This window comes from Oxyura jamaicensis, chromosome 13 (genome assembly GCF_011077185.1).
Source record: "Oxyura jamaicensis isolate SHBP4307 breed ruddy duck chromosome 13, BPBGC_Ojam_1.0, whole genome shotgun sequence".
Classification (NCBI taxonomy): domain Eukaryota; kingdom Metazoa; phylum Chordata; class Aves; order Anseriformes; family Anatidae; genus Oxyura; species Oxyura jamaicensis.
Genome location: NC_048905.1, coordinates 5,802,784 through 5,821,037, shown reverse-complemented (window position 1 = coordinate 5,821,037; position 18,254 = coordinate 5,802,784). Strand labels below are relative to the sequence as shown.

Sequence of the window (18,254 nt, the reverse complement as noted above, 5' to 3'; positions counted from 1 at the left end):
AAGAGATTATTTCTGCTCATTTTTGCCATCTACTGGACAAAAGTTAAATCCTAAACACTTAGGAAACAACACTCGGGGAAAAAAAAAAAAAAAAAAAAAAAAAAAGAGAGAAGAATCGCTCACCTGAGAGAATACTAAGTGTAATTTGTTTAGTTATGGACAGGGATCAGATCCAAAGTATCTCCTGCAATCACTTGGAAAGTTTATCGATGCTGCCTTCTGCCAGTGATTTACAAACGATTATTTCTGCGTGTCTTCAGTACAGAATTATCATCATCTTCTGGTATTAAAAGCCCAGGCTTTTATCCCTTGCCTAACTGTATTATTTATTTACCCAACAAATGCAAGAAAAACAGATTTATTCTGGCTAATATTCTGTATCTGCTGTTTTTAATACTGAAAGACTAGGGCTTAAAATATTACAGAATAAAATCTGTTTGCAAGACAGCTTGTACTTGGTATATTAAAGCCAATTTTTAATTTTCTGATGCTATATTTGAAACTACAAAAGAAATATATTCATCAACGGACATTTAAACTTAGTATGATAAAATCAGCATCTGACCATTCCTTCTCTTCCCATTTCCCTTTCTGTCCTTATATACAGTAAATAAGAGCTGAGATAATAGCAGCTTATTCTGCTGTAATTCTCTGGATCAATATTTGGATGAAGCTGGACTAAGGCAAATGAGGTGAAATCCACTGAACAGAAGCATGCATTTACCGTTTACAGCCAAAGGTGGGAGGGAAAGAATTTTTAAACCTGTGCAAGGGAAAGGTAACTGAGAAAGCCTGGGCTTTGAATGCCACAAAGATGTGTTTTATTCTGTTAATACAGATTGAAGAAATCCCCAAAATTTAGGCTGTTTTTATTTTTTTGAAATTAGTTTAATTCATAAAATAGAATTAATAAAATATATATATATATATATATAAACACTCAGAAAACAGTCCTGAGGATTACATATCCTAGATCCTTGCATAAAAAAACTCCTCCATGTATGATATGAATCTTTTTTTTTTTTTTCAGATGGAGAGGAGGTAAGTCTCTCTTATACCTCCCTCTACAGCTAGAGATTTGTACTTCTGCACAGAATAGCACGATACTCATACTGTACTAGGAAAAACAAAGTAAAAAAAATGAAATTGATGCATTACTGATCTACTTTTATACATTGTCTGTGTTCTATTATTAAGTTTTAGGGTAACATAAGCACAAACAGTACTAATGAAGTTAAATGCACCCCGATGGTGACTACTAGAAAATGAGATGCTAATTCACAGTCTGGCTTCGGTAGATTTTTTTTTTTTCTCCAGTCCTCTAAAACCGAAATTAAGTAATGCTTTCCACTGATTTTTCAGGGAAATGAAGATTACTGCCTTCTGTTTTGGATTTTCTTTCTGCAAGATGTGTCACGCAAGCAGAGCCTGCACATGGACAGAATCATCACTGGCTTGTGAAGTTCTTAAAAAGGGCTTATCTGAATTCTGTGGTCATCAGAATTCTACCACCCACCACATAAGGACATCTATCAGATCCTACCAGGCTCTGTTGGACAGCCTTTAAGTCCTCTCAGGCTAACTTCCTAGCCACAATTTCTGATAACACATTCCTCTTTTATACTCCCCCCAAAATGAGTGAACAGCAGATTTTCATTATGTACTCCAAGTATTTTTAAAAGCTTGATTTCTAATAAAACATGCAATTATACTTTAACATGATTTTTTTTTCTGTCCGTAAAACAAACAAATGCATAATTCACTTCCACAGCTTTGAGAACTAAATTGTAAAACCAGTAATTTCAGTTACTTCACTACATATTGCAGTATTTTGTTACTAATATGACTGTGTGCCTAAAAAGAATTACAGCTACCGTATTTATGAAAATACAAAACATTTCTCTAAGCATTAAGAAAATACCCGTGAGTATTATCATATTTCTTGGCATAAAAATGTATACAATATTGAAAGCAAATAGAGCTGTATTATCATTATTTATTGAAGAAAGCTAGAGTCTAAAGATTTTGATTTTGTTTTCAGACGTCCATTTTCTTCTGATCAAGAAGACTGCAGGTGTTGTGATATTAATAGATTTGACATAAATAGAAAGTAACTGACTAAATTAAAGACATGATTCATACCAGAGAGAGAAATCTCCCCAGACAGCACTTGTATAGTATTTTTTAAGCACTTCTGATGTTAAACCAAATGTAGGTACATTGTGTTTTGAGTTAAAGACACTGCTTTCTCTTTATGAAAACATTATGGATTTATGAAAGGAGAGAAACCACTTGGATATGTTTTGTAGATTAGTAGTGTGACATAACAAAAAAGTGACCTCTCTGTGGTCCTTCCCAGTTAACTGCATGGTTGCCATTGTGCTGTAATTTTAGCTGATTACACATTAGTTCATTTAGCTTTGTTTCCTCTTCCCCACTGTGCCATACTATTAAACTAATGCAAGGGGCCTGGTATCCCTCTGTGCACAGAGCTGGTATTGTCATAGTGTAATAAGGATACATCCAGTCAAACAGCATGGTGTAGCTGGTCTTTGTGTTTAGTGCAAAGGCAATCCCTCGAAGATCTCTTGCCAGCCCGATCAACATACGCTGTCAGTGGGAAAGAGACACAGTAATTGATTTTCACGTTAGCACAGAGCAGATGGAGTAATAATCAGCCAATAATGACCACATATCTGATTTTGATTCATTAGTTTAAATGTCTCGCTCAAATCCTTTTTTATAAAAAGCACAAAGATTCTTTCAACAAACAAGATTTCCACAAGTTTTATAGTGCTAACACTAGCAAAATGCTTAGAAAATGCTTTTGATTATTCAATATCCTATACTAATGAATAATGCAAATTAAAACATAATATATGAACACAGTGTATTAAAGTTTAAGAGTGCTTCCTGCGTTAATATAAAGTAACAATAACAATAAAGCACTAATTTAAGCTTGTAATATTTTAAATGAGGTATAAGACTAATTGGTACTCATAACAAGCTACAATTAAGGTTACACGGAGATTCTCATTGTATTGTTATTTTAACTTTTTTTTTTTAAAGTCATCTTCCAAGTTAGGTTTCTTCAAAAAGTCTTTAGTTTACAGAAGACCAAGCTAACATCCATCTGTATTAATGTTAGTTCCAAGCTGATTTTTTCTCCCCCCTTTAGTGACTGAATAGTGGCTTCAGAACCCTTTCAGCTCAAAAGCAGACAACACTGTGTAGATAATTAGCCCCTACTAAAGGGCTGTTTTCAGGATAATTAATAGAAATCATTAAAAAGAATACCAGTGAATGAAAAAATATTTTCACAATATAAACCAACTTTCAAATGTAGTTAAACAACTATTCTCTTTTTGACAATGAACTAGTATTAATATATTTTATCCATGTGTTGCAAGGTGGGGTTTCTAGGGCTTTTCATTATGAAAGACCACAGCACTGCAAAGCTTAGTAAAAAAAAAATCACAGAAGCATAGCAACAAAAAAGTAAGGAGCTTGCTTTTTAAAAACAGAGTTTTCAATAATGCAGCACTTGATGATAATATTGTAATATTTATAGCACTGAGAAATGCAAAAGGTAAGATTCACATATTAATTCTAAATGGTCACATAAAAAGCAAATTACGGCTGATGCCTTGTTAAACTGCTAAATGTAATCTTACACAAGGGCTAATTTCTACTTTTCATATACAGACACATTAGTTCAATTGACTTGGATGGCACACACGTAGATTTATCTGAGGATAAATTGAGTTCCCTACGAAATGCTGGTAAGGTTGCTAGGAGTATTTTAATATTTGTGTTTCCTTTCTGTTGTGCATTGTAATGGCCTGAACTTGCAAGATGCTCAGAGGTCTCAACTCTCATTAACTTTAATGGAACTCTGAAATCACTAGAGAGGAAGTGTTCAATACTGAGAAGATATGACACAAAATTGTAACTTTATCCTTATATTCATCGTATTTTCATACTTGGTGCATTGTTTTGTCCACGCAGAAAATAAATATTTAGCAGATACAGTTGCCAAAACGTCAAGAATGAAAACAACTAGGCAGCAACACTTTATACGTCTTTCCAAAGAGGTACAGAGATACAACAGCATATACAAGGAAGTGGAAACCTTCAAGTGATTTTGGATCTTTTGCCCATGCTAGCCACAGAAAATGATGTAAGCAAGACTGCACAAAGAAAAGGCTGATGCAAGGAAGAAGGGGAGCTACAGCCCCTGGCAAGACATGAACTTGCCTTTGTTTGAAGATGCACAAACAGGAGGGAAAGAGCTCGCCATCTTACTGTGGTCTCTGGAACATGGACTAGATAAACACAACCAGCCAAACACATATTCCCGTAGCAGGCTTATTCTGTCTTTATTAAAACAACTGGTTGTAAGAAAACACTCTTTTGTAAATGTATTTAGAAAACAAATTGGTTTTGAGCATTATAAACTGTTAATACAGCTCAATGTGCAACATACTTTAAACTACAGTTCCAGATTTGTGAGAGTCTATACAAATACCAGGTAATTTCATTTGACCTTCAATTTGAAAGAAAGGAAAAAACCTACTACACATGCTACTTTTCTTGGCTTTCTACTCTTTGACTTCAGATACTGCTATTAAAAAGTCCACACCACTAACCAGAATATTCTTAATAAATTACCTCAATCTACAAAGCACCATAATATTCGTATGCCGTAAAATACCAGTGAACTCAGTGGTTTAGTTACTATCCATTGGAACTCAACTTTATGAAATAATGCCAACAGTTAGCAGTATCAGGGCAGCCTGAATCCTGAGATAAATCCTGCTCCGCTTAAGTGACTGGCAAAAATATCTTTAAGATTAATCTGGAACAAAGATCATCCTAAATTCCACATTTGCTTAAGTCACACTTAAAAAGAGGGAAAACAAACCAACCAACCAACCACCAAACCTACAAAACTTCTGAGACATTCGAGTTTATTAGTCCACTGCAAGTTTTCAAAGAGCATCCGTATGCACAAGATTTATTAGTGACAAACAATATTACACATTTGTACATCTGCTTTTAGGATGTCACGCTGTGGGATTGAAAGAGCCCTGCAAACTTAACAGTACAATCTGAAGAATACATTAAGATACTGCTTCATTCACAATTGAACACCAGCCATCTCTGGGCCAAAGTGACAGCTGATAACACCACCAGCAACTGCAAAACGAGTAAGATGAGAGGTGAAGCACAGTAAATAAAAAACACGTAGTAACAAGAGCTTGTCAGTGGTATGTGGGCTTATATATTGGTTTTCTTACTAAGGAAAATTTTGTTTAAATTTCAGTTTCTAAATATTCTTCCCTGAGCACCAAAGAGATAGGTCTCCTTAAGATTAATTAAAATGAACCAATTTTTAAGAACTCTTGTGTGTTGGTTCAAAGTCCTGAATAAGATTTTTCAATGGATTTTTAAAGGAAAAGAGAGGATCATTTAAATATTTGCAGGAAAAAAACACACCTATGACTTGCCAACATGTGCCAAGTGTCTGACTAACACAATTTAACACAGACGAGACTACTCACGCCACCCACCCCCAAAATGGGGTTTGTAATGGAAAGTCTGACAGACCCTTAACTATAGTGGCACTACTGGGTGCAGCTATAATATTACCCTCATAATTCTACTATATAATAACAACAAAGGAAAAAAAAGGTGAAGGGTCATTGCGCTTTGTCTTTAGAATTAAGATGGCTGTCTTCATCCTTACAGCATACTCTTAATTCTGGAGACACGTCTTAATAACCTCTAAATAGTTCCAACAAAAGAGCCGTGTCAGAGGAATGAGCAGGCCCCAAGGTGTTTCAACTGGAGTGTTTTCATCTGCCTTTATTGCTCTATCCCTCTCCAGAATTAAGGCAATAACCTGTGATAAATTATTCAGGAACTGCTACAGGGATCAAAGCAAAATCATTCTGTTAAAGTGCTGTTTGCAACATTTGGCACTTAGTGTGAAAACTTTTAATGTGTGCAAGCTGAAAATCAAGGATTTTAAATAATTTAACAGCATGGAGTTTCTACAAACCAGCTAAAGATAGCATGTTGCTATTTAACTGCTTTTTCCTCAGATACTTTTTTTCATGTGTTTCTATCAAACCTGATGATGTCACGACCGTAAACAAGGTACGACAGAGATTCCGGCTACCCAGTCGATATATTACTTAACCAGATTGTCAACAGGAGCCTTTGAAATTCTTAGGAGAAAATTAGCCACTGTTTTAATATTGGACATCTTTCCTATTAATATAAAACTGTGAAGAAAGAACCAGCAAAGGGAAAAAAAAGGCAAAAAGGAAAGTACATAATTACTTAAGCCATCTTCAATTATATTTGATCTCACTGGAAAAGAAGCCTAAACATATGTTTTGTATGCAGATTTAATGATTACAAATGTATTTTAAAAAGAAAGAGCTCCCTTGCTGTGACTGTTTTTCAATGGTGTATTTCAGAAATATTAAACAAAAACCCTAGCCAGTTAGAAAGTCCTAGTAAAAACCACAAATTAAATGAATTTGGCAGTCCTGGACCATTTTCATAGTGATATTTTAACAGTGTCATCTCCCTGTGGATTGGAATACTAAGCATTTTATTGAAGAACTGAACTGTTTTTGTTTTCAGTACTTGCAAAATGAAGTACCTGAAAGCACTTTTGCATGTATTATTTATTCATCATGATAGAAAAATAGCTTTAACCTAATAAATTATGTTTAAAAGAATTTAGAGCAAAAGTTTTGTTTATGATAAAGCAACAGATTTAGTTCTTTATCAGTAGCTTAAAGCACCAAGTTTTCTTTATACAAATTAGACAGATGGTGCTTACAGTAGAATTTACTAAAGGTCTGTCACAACAAATGCAGCCAAGCTGCATATTTAATCACTGCAGAACCTTGTCTACCTGCAGCTGCCAACTGCTAATCCAATTTCCCTGATAAATGTGGCAAGAGACACGATCAGCAATAAAGAGCATCTAACTCCATTTTCCTGCAGGGCGTCTTTTGATGAACATTTAGGACGGAAGCACGGAGTGCACTGTGTGGCCCTGGCTTGTGGCAGCTGCATGCATTTTGAAGACACAGTTCTCAGGTTACTCACTTAATTCTGCCACTATCATTATGTTGCTATTGATCTCAGTAGCTCTTGTCTACACAGCATTACTCTAGATGAAGCTGAATCAGGCAGTTATCATGCATCAAACTTGCTCAAAAGCCTGGAGATTTCCCCTTAATTACTTGTGATTTTATTTGCAAATACCGTTAAAGTGTAATCAAGCAGTCACTTTCCAGGGTCGTTAAGAACTTGCTAGTTTAGGAATATATCACTGGCACTCCATTAAAATTTCTCTACTAAGATGGTTTCAAGCAAACCAGACAGGACAACAGCAAAATTATTTTAATAAACTGAACCCTCACAAGGTAAATGCAGTTTCCTACAGAAGGATAATGCTATCCAATGACCACTTAGTTTCAATTTTTAGAATTTTAAACTTTAAAATATAAAAGATGATTCCAAAATAGTTTAACTGTATTTAACAATTGAAAAGTTATTAAAATCAAATACATAAACAACAAATGAGGAAACTAGAATTAGGTAAATATTGAAATAATATCAGGTACTACTTAAAAAAATAATAGCTCATCTCCAGTGATCATTGTGAATTGTGCATCTTCTTGTAATGTGAGAGATATATTGCATATAAATTATTTATTAAATATTTCTAGCGTATTTGTTTATTTTCTTATGAAAAGAAGTGGATAAAAGTGGCGACGTACATTTAACTTTCCATTATCTCATGAAAAAATTTAAAATAGTGAATTAGAAATTACTGTTAGGGTGTCTTCAAAATTACCCTGTGTAGCTAGAGCAAGCACTTCAGTGTGCATATTGTTAACTATTTATTCAGTGACAGGAGGAAGGGCTCTCTTTAAAGCAATAGTGTTTTAAGTATTATTATTCCTGATGATGCAGCTTGTATCTAGCAAATCTTTTTCTTCCCTAAAATATACTGTTGTTTTGACACAAACAGCTTGCTACACTTAAGGATTTTACTAATAAAACATAATGTTGTGTTAGATATTATGACTGTTGCCACAGCTGAACTGACTTGTCAAATCAATCCTAATATGGCTCCCACAGGCACATAAAAACCTTATTTAGCTATCAGTTATCCTAATCACTTTGTTCAGTTTAAGGGTGCAATACTTCAAGACCAGTTCCTATTTATACATATATGCCCAGCCATTTAATAAAGTCTTGATTTATATAATAAATTCTTGTTTGAAAAAAATACTTTAAAGCAGCAGTGTTTTATCAAGTGTGTTACAACATGTCTCCTTATACCCCCAAATAAATATGTTAATATACACAAACAGGATACCAGCATGGAAAAGGGAAATGTTACGTACAAAACAGATAAACTGTCACTGAAGAGAAATGTATCCCTCTGATTATAAACGGGACTCAAATGGGGTCTCTTGATCTGTAAGCACTGAAAAATCCCAAAGCTTTTATCAGATATTTGTGCAAGGTTTCTTTTAGGATAGCCATTCATGGTTTTTGTATCCCTATTGTCTACATTCTTAATTATATATGTATACAGGTATTAATATACATATAAGTATACACATATATGCATTTCAACAGAGACAGACAAAAGAAAGATGACAGTCTGTTGCTAAATGCTCACCCAACTATCAGTTTTTTACACCAGTAACTTATTTCCCTGTAAATGAAATAAACCTACCTTTGCCTCTTCTTGTTCAAAACTACTGTTGAATATCTGAGTCACACTTTCAAATGAAACTGTGAGAGGCAGCATGAAACTCTCAAATTCATCCTCGTCTTCACCTGCAGAAAAATACAAAACAAAACAAAAAAAAACAGCAAAAGCATCAGATCATATTCACACCATTGTTCATAAGGGTCAGTCTCTTAAGCTTTTATAGAAAAATCTCACTGACATCATCAGAATTTTCAGAAGAACTACAGGAACAACAATTTGAGGTTTGACATTTTTTACTGAGCTATAAACAAAAGACAAACTGTTGATCACAAACAACTTGTATCTGAGACTAGCACATCTCCACATTTCACACCTTTATCCTTTTCATATTTCTGCTTTCTCTGTTGATCTGACAGCATTTGCTCAATACGCTACAAAAAACACTCACAAAATATAGATGAGACTCAACAGTTAGAAAACGTTGGATTTGAAGTTGCAATAGTAAATGAGACCGTTCCCTGTGTATACTTCACAGCACAATGTTTAAATCACAATGTTCTGTGATGACATGCTATTCTTTCTACTTCCTATTTAGTATAGGATGAATCCGCCATGGAAATAAATCTGGACTATGCAGGGGTTATTTGTATCGCATCATTGTCTCATTTGTTTCAGAGGTGTGAAGTTGGCGTAAATGAGCAAGATGTTGTGGGAATGGAAAAAAGAAGTGATTGCCTTGGCTAGACAGCTGGAAGACTGGACTGTTTCTTTGCCTTGTCATGATGCTGAACATGTAATTACAAACAACAACAAAAAGTTTTTATAAATGGCAACTTGCATGGGAAGTGGTACCCATGCTACTTGTCTTTAGGTGTTTAACTAGGGTAGCTTCCCTCTTGCATGCTAATTCCTCTCTAGAGCAATGCAGAGTAGGAACTAACTTTGAACCAACACTAGGACTTTTTTCATTCTCTACTTCCCAACGATACCATTAATTCTGGATTCTTATTTCCTGGGCAGCTGATAGATAAAACAGACATAGTCTAAGATGCAATTGAAGTTAGCTGAGTCTTTTGCGCATCAAATTAGTTGCACTTATCATAGAATGGCTCAGGTTTGAAGGGATCTTAAAGATCAAATAAATCCAATCCCCCTGCCATAGGCAGGGATGCCACCCACTAAACCTACAAGCCACTGCCAAACCTAGCATAAGATTTACAAATTTATTTCTATTCTTCATATACTCATCTGCAAGATGGGTTTAATTCCAGCTTCCTATTTCACAGGGATACTGCAAAGATCAAAGCACTCACCCAGAAGAGGCCAGGAAGAAAACTTCTGCCTTCAAAACAGAACATACTGACTAACATACAAATCCAGGTGACAACCCAGAAAAAAAACTACTCAGTAGTTACTCATTAAGCTAGGATGACACATCTGAAAGAGGCAACTATGCTCTGAGAGAAGTAACTGTGATCCTACAATTAAAGCTGTCTCATAACAGCATATACATTTCCAATGGAGAGGGAATGGAAGTTTCAAAGTCAAACCCAATTATGGCATTTTCTCAATTCTGAATACTTGGCTTTGTGACCTAAACTGCATCCTTTTCAGATAGGACTTCCATGTTCAGCTTTCCAGATTTTTTTTTAAAAGCAAAATAAACACTTCCAATAACTTAATTGTGCTGCATTGGTCCACAACAATATCAGAAATTTCAAATAGCAAACTATGTTCAAGCAAACTATGCATCCTGCACACACAGAACTAGGGAGGCTCAGACACTTTGTGGAAGCTTTCAACGCCCCTGCTGGCAGCAATAGGATTTGGTGGACTTTGGGAAACTGGACTCTAATCCTATCCATCTTTGCCTGTCTCCTCTGCCATCTTCTCTCCACTCCTTTCAACAGGAGTCAGTCTTTTTATTTACCATTTCTGGAACCTTTGTGAACTCCCCCTTGTTCATGGTAATCTCAGACAATTCATCCAGCTTTTTCTATCTACCTCTTTCCTTAGCCAGCTCTAGATCCTCAGTTAATTCCAATACAGTATTAGTTTGTGCTCCTAATTTTTGCTCAACCAGAGCTTCCTCTTAAGCTCCTAGAATTGAAACAGTTACTGATCATATTATTTTCTATTTCTTTATGTATTGTATATCCTGACGCTTTTCCTCGTAATTACATATCCAACTACTACCTAAACATTTCTTCCACATTCTCGCATGAGCCACATTCACATCCCATGAGCAGCACAGTATTAACGAGGAAAGGAAGAAACTATGCTAAACAAACCTACCACGGTAAATTGTTCATTTGCTATAATTCAAACTACACATACATATCCTCGCTATGTCCTTTGGGGAGGAAAAAAATTGCATCACTTGTTCATTATAGTAGGTCTGTGTGTGGCTTAAGGCAACAGTGTTTTAAACCTGCTTTACTTGGAGAGGTTTGGCACTGAGCATGACTGCATATACCTGTAAGTACAGGACACTGACAAATCACGCAGAATAGCTCCTGAAGGTATTTTCTACAGTTTAGATCTACTGCTTTTGGTAGTGCAGAAGAAAAAGAAAGTGATAAAAATGTATTAATCCTTATAAAAACTTTTATTTAAACACAACTTTTACTGTTGTTCTTCTATTAGTTTTGGTAACTATGTAATTCACACAAAAGAATATTCAGTTTCCTTTAGAAATCTTGGACCAAGAACCAGTTGGACAAAATGGTGCAATTCTAAATGCCCCCGCAAATTATTAAAAACACAACCAGGGGCACACACATATCAAAGTCTAATTATATCAATGCAAGGCTGAAATTATTCAACAGAAACCCAAGTGCATTTTGATGCAAATACTAAATATAGCAAAGAACTCTTTAAAAAACCTAAGTTAGTTCCTACTTTGCATTGCTCTGGAGAGGAATTAGCATGCAAGAGGCAAGCCACCCTAGTTAAACACCTAAAGACAAGTAGCATGAGTACCACTTCCCATGAAAGTTGCCATTTATAAAAACTGAATAATACACTATTGATTTTTCCTAATATAGTTTGATATTGCTATTTACTCCAAGAGCACAGTTTAAAATGTAAATATTCTGAATTTATTGCATTTCATTCATTCCCCAAAATATTTCTACATCAAACTATTACTAAGAACAGCCCCATTAATGATCATTCATCTTCATATTATTCCCACGCAAATAATTTAGATATACCACGAGAAAATTACATATAAAGTTCTTCCTGTAATTTGAAAAAGCTGGAGAATGCAATTGGTACAAGGATTTTTGGTCTAAAAATGCTGCTATGCACAGTTTGAAAAATCTTTTGATTCACAAGAGTACTGTCACTTGATGCTTGCACTAACACACAGAAAGCACAATACACGTATACTTTACTTTTTTAATTTGGATCCTAACATGAAGCTCACACTTGTTTGTTTCTATAGATGTGTTTTTTTTTGTTTGTTTGTTTTTTGTTTTTTACCAGTTCAAATCCAAATTTTTTCCAGTAGGAACAAAAAGGACAATAGCCAAAAGACCAATGTACATTTTCTTCAGATATTCCTGATCATTTCAGATCTTGTAGAGCTGTCAATCCAGAAGAATCACAGCGATCTATTAGCTTGAAGCCAGTCATAAGTCACAAGCTTGCATTTTGCTTGTTTGGTGTATCTTTACACAACCTGTATTCTGAGATGTAATTTTTAATACTTGCAATCTTGTTTTTACCAAATCTTTTTTTTCTCCCCACAGGAGAAGCTACTGAAACTGCATGTGTAACCTACTTTGCTTTAGAAAAATATATGTACTACTTATGTAAATATGACACTTAGCCAGTATTGAAAGCCTTTTAATTGCAAGTAATCACAGGTCAAGCTCACAATTACCCTTCTTAAAAAAAAAAAAAAAAAAAAAAAAAAAAAACTGATGAACATAGTTTGGTCTCGTCTCCAACTCAACTGTTTTCAGCAGCGTTCAGCGGCAGACACTACAGGAACCCATGATCATCAAAGGGAATCTCAGCTACTGTTGGCTTACAACGTTGTGTCAATCTTCTGCCCATATGCTGTCTAGTCAAGTCCTTGTATGAGGATTAGAAATCAGAATACAAAAGACTTGCCACCTTATTTTTGGAAGCCCTCATCAGTGGCCCACTCTAAAAACATCTACAGGTGTCCACACTCATGAAAGCATTCTGTAAGGCAGATCCTTAGCTGACACAGGTCCACAACTCTGAACTGGGCCTCTTATCAGAACTGAGGCAATTTGAGACACTCTGCATTCTTCACCATCAGCTTCTCTAGCGCTTGATTTATTTCAGTGTTCATTTCAGCAAGCCCAGCCTTCCCCCACCTAGACAAGAAAGAGGTAGGCAATGCAGATGGAGCTCTGCCTTTTAGTCTGGTGGCCAAAGGTTGTGCCTGGATTCCAAGTGACTGAATCCTTTATTACACTGAGGTATTACATTGAGTTTTACATGCATCTAACTGCTCTGATTTCCGAAAAACGTCTCAAGTGTAATACCAAGTGCATGCTCAAGTATTGCTGGTTGAACTGCTGAATTCTGTTTACTGTTCTTACTAAACTGAAGGTTTTTGTACATTAGAAACACGAATAAATGGATTAAAGAAAAACAATACTTTTACTAGAAGCTGGAAAGTTCTGGCATGATCAGAACATTACCGAGAATCTCAAAGTACTTATTTAATCATGTATTTTGTAAATACCTCATATTTGATAAAAGAAGTGCTTCTATGTGGGAAAAACAACAACAACAACAACAACAAAACACGCAAATATCAACTTGTCTTGCTTATTTCTCCAACAGAAGGCAACAAATAGGCTGTCATTGCTTAATGCCATAAATCTCTAAAGTTAATAGGCAGTGATTTAAATACCACTATAAATAAGTGTTTATTATACAATTAAAACTGCTTTTTAATTAGTTAAATAAACTTAAAAATCCATAGCATTACTAACTCTTAACAAGACAGCAAGGCATCTCAGGGATGTCTGAGGAGGACCTTACCTAAATCTACCATGAGAAGACGAGTGAGAGCCGTGTAGAACATTGTCCGGCACCTAAGGTCACTGAGGCTGTAATTATCACTGATGCCCAAGAAAGGGAAGTGCTTACTCTGTTGAAACACAAGTGTGTGAGAAGTTTAGCATTCTACAAAACTTACTACAAACTTAACATTTTTTTACGTTGTAAGAAAACTTACTGTGTGGTTCTGAAGCATGAACTTCACAGCATCTATTTTCACAAGTTTTTTTAGGAGACTATAAGTAGCAGGTGTTAAGGAAATAGCAGCTTTGCAATATTCTGACTATATTATGAGGTTGTACAAACTTTCAGGAATTTTTAGTCAGAAAAAAACTTAACTGAAACAACAACAAATGTAAATTAAAAAAAATATCTTGAATTTCATCTAGAAATATGTCATGGAGATATTCTTTAGTACATTAAAGACCTAATCTATTATTAATTAAAGCAATTACTTTTCATGGCATATATTCTAGTCACAAAAGAGACAAATGAACTAAATGACTTTTATAATTAAACAGAGAGTTTCCGATAATAAATGGTAGTGTGTTTTCCCCAGACAGCCCCTGTTATCAGCATGGTAGAAGTGTTTCTGCAACTGCCTGTGTTGATGATTGGCTTGGCAATGGGATGGGCAGCAGCCCTGAGCAGCACTGAAGTCATAGCCTCAAAATCATGGATGTGATCTTGATGACAGGCCTGTCATTATTTCAGTTACAACAAATAAAAGTACACTTTCAACTACGCTAACCACTAAACCAAAGAATTTTCAGATGTTTAAGGAACTAATGGAAATTTCTTAGGAGCATACAAAAGCTCAGAAGCAAAGCCAAACACAAGGTGGCGCAGCAGGGAATTTTAGACGTATCTATGGGTACTTCCACATAATGCCAATTTTTCAATCTTGTACACATAAAGCCAACCTAACTGACCACTTCTAGGCATTAACTGGCTTCCTCCATTCCACAGACTGGCCAAATTGAAGGCAGTGACGGTGCAGATGACAAGTAACCACTGCGGTACAGAGCTAGGCTCTGGCTGCCACCTGGGCCCCTGTGCCACACTAGCAGAGCTCCCGACTTCTCCACAGCAGCTGCCTGGCCCCGTCCCGGCATGGTAACCCTCAGTCCGACTGCACCTGCTTGTACACAACGGCTCCCAGAAAGATGCACACTAAGTAACATAAAAGCAAGCTACTCTTTATTAAATCAAAAGCTGAACTTGCAAAAATTAAGTTAGAGAAGGCCTTAAAGGTCAAAAGCTCAAGACTTGTTTCGCAAGTTGAATCATTTCCTAGCTGCAAATTACAGGCATCTTTAACCACGTGAACACATGCTAATTCCCCAGCTCAAATGAATTTGGGCTTGGGGCAAGGAGATAACATTGGCCATTCCAGTAAGCACCACGACAACACCTCTGTCAGCTTTTGTTCATCAGGTAACTGCTGCCACCAGGGATGTCTGCAAGTGAGGAAAGGACATGGGCAAAGCAATGGCCTGGATTTTCTTACTCCCGCTTCTCCTTCATTTGAAGTAAAATTGCTCCATGACTTTCAGCAAGTCAGTTAAATTCCAGTGTCTCAGTTCTGCATTGACATATCCAAGTATACTAAGATACTTTTCCAGAAATGCCATAGAAATATTCAAAAAGCATCAACATTCACAGGCAATGAAGGCATGAAATGAAAGAAGAGACTTATGGGCTTGTACATTCTATGACAAGGATTATAAAAATAGGACTCATTTGTTTGCTGAACACAGTTCATCACTGGCATTGATGAAGTTCTTTAGGAAATAATCAGTATGTGCGTGCAGAATGTTACAGTTTATATGCTCCTGTACAGACATAGAAGATTTTACAAATACCCGTAACTCTTATTATCACTGGTTATTTTTTTCTCCCTCTCCAAGTACTTCACTCTGTCATCCTTGCAAATAATTGGTGCAAGTGTTGTGTTGGATTACTTCTACAGGAACAAACAATTTCCTTTTTCATTTTACATGGATATATATATTTTTTTTTTTAAATAGGTAAAAACATACCAATAGGTTTTATAGCTGCTACTAGAAAATCTCCTAATCTAGTTTTAAGATGATTCTTTTGTCAACTTACAGCATTTTACATATCATTGCCTGTTTTTATACCGCAAAGCTACATTTTTTTCCCCCGTTAAAAGAGAGAGTCTTTCATAACACTGGAAGACTAACAAAGACACAGATACAGAATTTTTGAGAGACCGTAAATATTTTAACTCAAGTTATTGTACAAAGTAACAATGAAACTGTAGCTATTTTGATACAAAAATATACAGTGAAAAAGTTAATTATTAGAAAGAACTAAACATGCATGAGGGAGCACTATGGCTTCAAAGACATAAAGGAATGAGTAACATATTCCATTATGTAAATGAATTCAAAGATATTTCAGGACTGATCAGCTAGGAGGGACATAATGATTTATAATTCAAATAACTGAGCTTTGAAATCAAATTGGGCTAATATATTTCGAAATATGCAAACCTGGAATAATTGTGAAAGTAATGTAAACCATGACACCAGCTCCAATCATTTGTTGCCTTTGTTGTTAATAATGTCCTAATTTTTTTTTCATTTTTTTCCTCCTCTACTATAAAGCACAGCTACTGCGATTATTACTTGCTTTTAATTCTAGATTATCCTTTAGAAAAAAAAGAGTATTAAACACACACAAAAAAATACCAAATTTGAAGACTATCTAGAAGCTGATTGACTTACAGGACAAGTACTGAAATTAAGTAAATTATTATTTTAACCTTTCAGGCTAGCCACAATTTAATCTATATCAAATACTGAAAATTGATCCACTGGATCCAGCACCTTAACAATACTCTGTTTCTTTCAAAGCAATATGTACCTAATACCTTTAAAAAAAAAACTAATATAATGTGAAAAGGCCAAAGTTTGCAATGCCAGGAAGTAGTTATAAACTACTTCATATGTTTGAAATAAAAAGTACTTCAGTATTATTATTAAAAAAAACTATTGGTAGAGTTTTTTATAGGAAAAAAATACATATCTTTAAAAGCCAAAATGACCAGTGAAATTGGGTTGTACATCATTTTCTGGGAAAAAGGAAAAACAGCCTCGACAGGTGTAATTTATCATTTTTCTGATTTAATACCAAAGAAATATATTAAAATAATAAAAAGAATCCTGAAATCCTCAAAATTTGTAGTGATAAATAGCCCTCCCTGTCTTTATTGCATTATGCCTACTAACAGAAATATTGCATGGTGGATTTTGCCAGACAAGGACGATTATTTTCCAATAAAAAGTTGCATATTAAATTCCAGCACAAAAGTGGGTGTCTAATACTTTTGAAATCTTTTATGGTTTGCCATGGAACACAATTTTAAACTTAACTAATACAACATCACAGTGAAGTGAACCAGCATTAAAGCTGTCTTTGTACAACCCCACCCATCTAAGCAGAAAAGCTACTCTTCTCAGAATTTGAAGTATTCAATTATTTTTCAATGGAAATATATTTTTGGTATTTATGTTTTCAATTAATCTCACTTTTTACTAGTCTTTAAACATTTCCAATGAGGTTTAAGATGTGTTTTTATGAAGGCAGTGCTGCTTTACATCCTACCTATGCATAGGGGTCTGAAACTGCTCTTGCAACAGTTAGCAAGTTTCTGCAAAGAAAAATATAATTTCATCACAATTTTATTCTTCAGGAGAGCTTGGATTATTAAACATCTATTTTTTCATCCTTTCTAGGTCCTGATATTATTGTCTATTTCATGCGCAGAAACTCATTTACTGCAAATATAATTTGAGTAATTTGAAAACTAAAACTATCAAGACATTTCAGCCTTGGAAAAAGTATTATTTACGTCAGTAGTTTATACTGACCCCCATTCTTGAGAGCTAGCATGTGAATAATTGCCTTTGAAAGCCTCCATAATACAATATGAGACGCTAGATGCTTGTTGGCTTTAACAATAACATCAGGCTGATTATTTCAGCAAGTATACGTGTATGAATAAAAAAGCAAGCGTTGTAAGTTGGGGGTACCGTGTTAAATTTCTTGGTTACTTATATGTTTTGAACCCTACTGAAGTCGTAAGTATATCCCATAAAATGAGAGCTCATTAGTCTCTTAATTAATCTTATTAATGAAATAAATTCCCTTCTGTTTTTGTATTATTTTTTTTTAGTAAAGTTTCACTTTCAAGTCATTTCCAGTCCTATTTCTGTGATGCCATGAGAACATAAACATGCATATTTAAGAATATCTTGAGTTAGCTGTTTAATGGTATGTCAACATACACATTCTTTGATTTTCACTGAACAAAATTCACTTACAGAATGTGGAAAGCTACAATCATCTTTCAACCCAAGGAAATATATTAAAATTCTTCTTATATGATTAGAATTCTATGGAGAAATAAAATGATTCC

At 35.0% G+C, this 18,254-nt stretch overlaps 1 protein-coding gene across 3 annotated transcripts in view; it reads right to left on the bottom strand.

The window, feature by feature from the left end:
- The window catches only part of RANBP17 (RAN binding protein 17), a 169,213-nt gene that overhangs the window by 49,092 nt on the left and 101,867 nt on the right, over positions 1-18,254 (bottom strand). For 2 of the 3 annotated variants that reach the window (XR_004754341.1, XM_035338439.1), the window contains exons 17-20: positions 13,986-14,049; positions 13,790-13,898; positions 8,780-8,883; positions 2,522-2,610 (exon numbers count right to left, since the gene is read on the bottom strand). Coding sequence is in view for 2 of the 3 variants with exons in the window: in XM_035338439.1 (XP_035194330.1) it covers positions 2,522-2,610; positions 8,780-8,883; positions 13,790-13,898; positions 13,986-14,049 (366 nt within the window). In the remaining variant the exon portion in view is untranslated. The remainder of the gene's footprint in view (positions 1-2,521; positions 2,611-8,779; positions 8,884-13,789; positions 13,899-13,985; positions 14,050-18,254) is intronic. The other variant, XM_035338440.1, reaches the window with a different exon arrangement.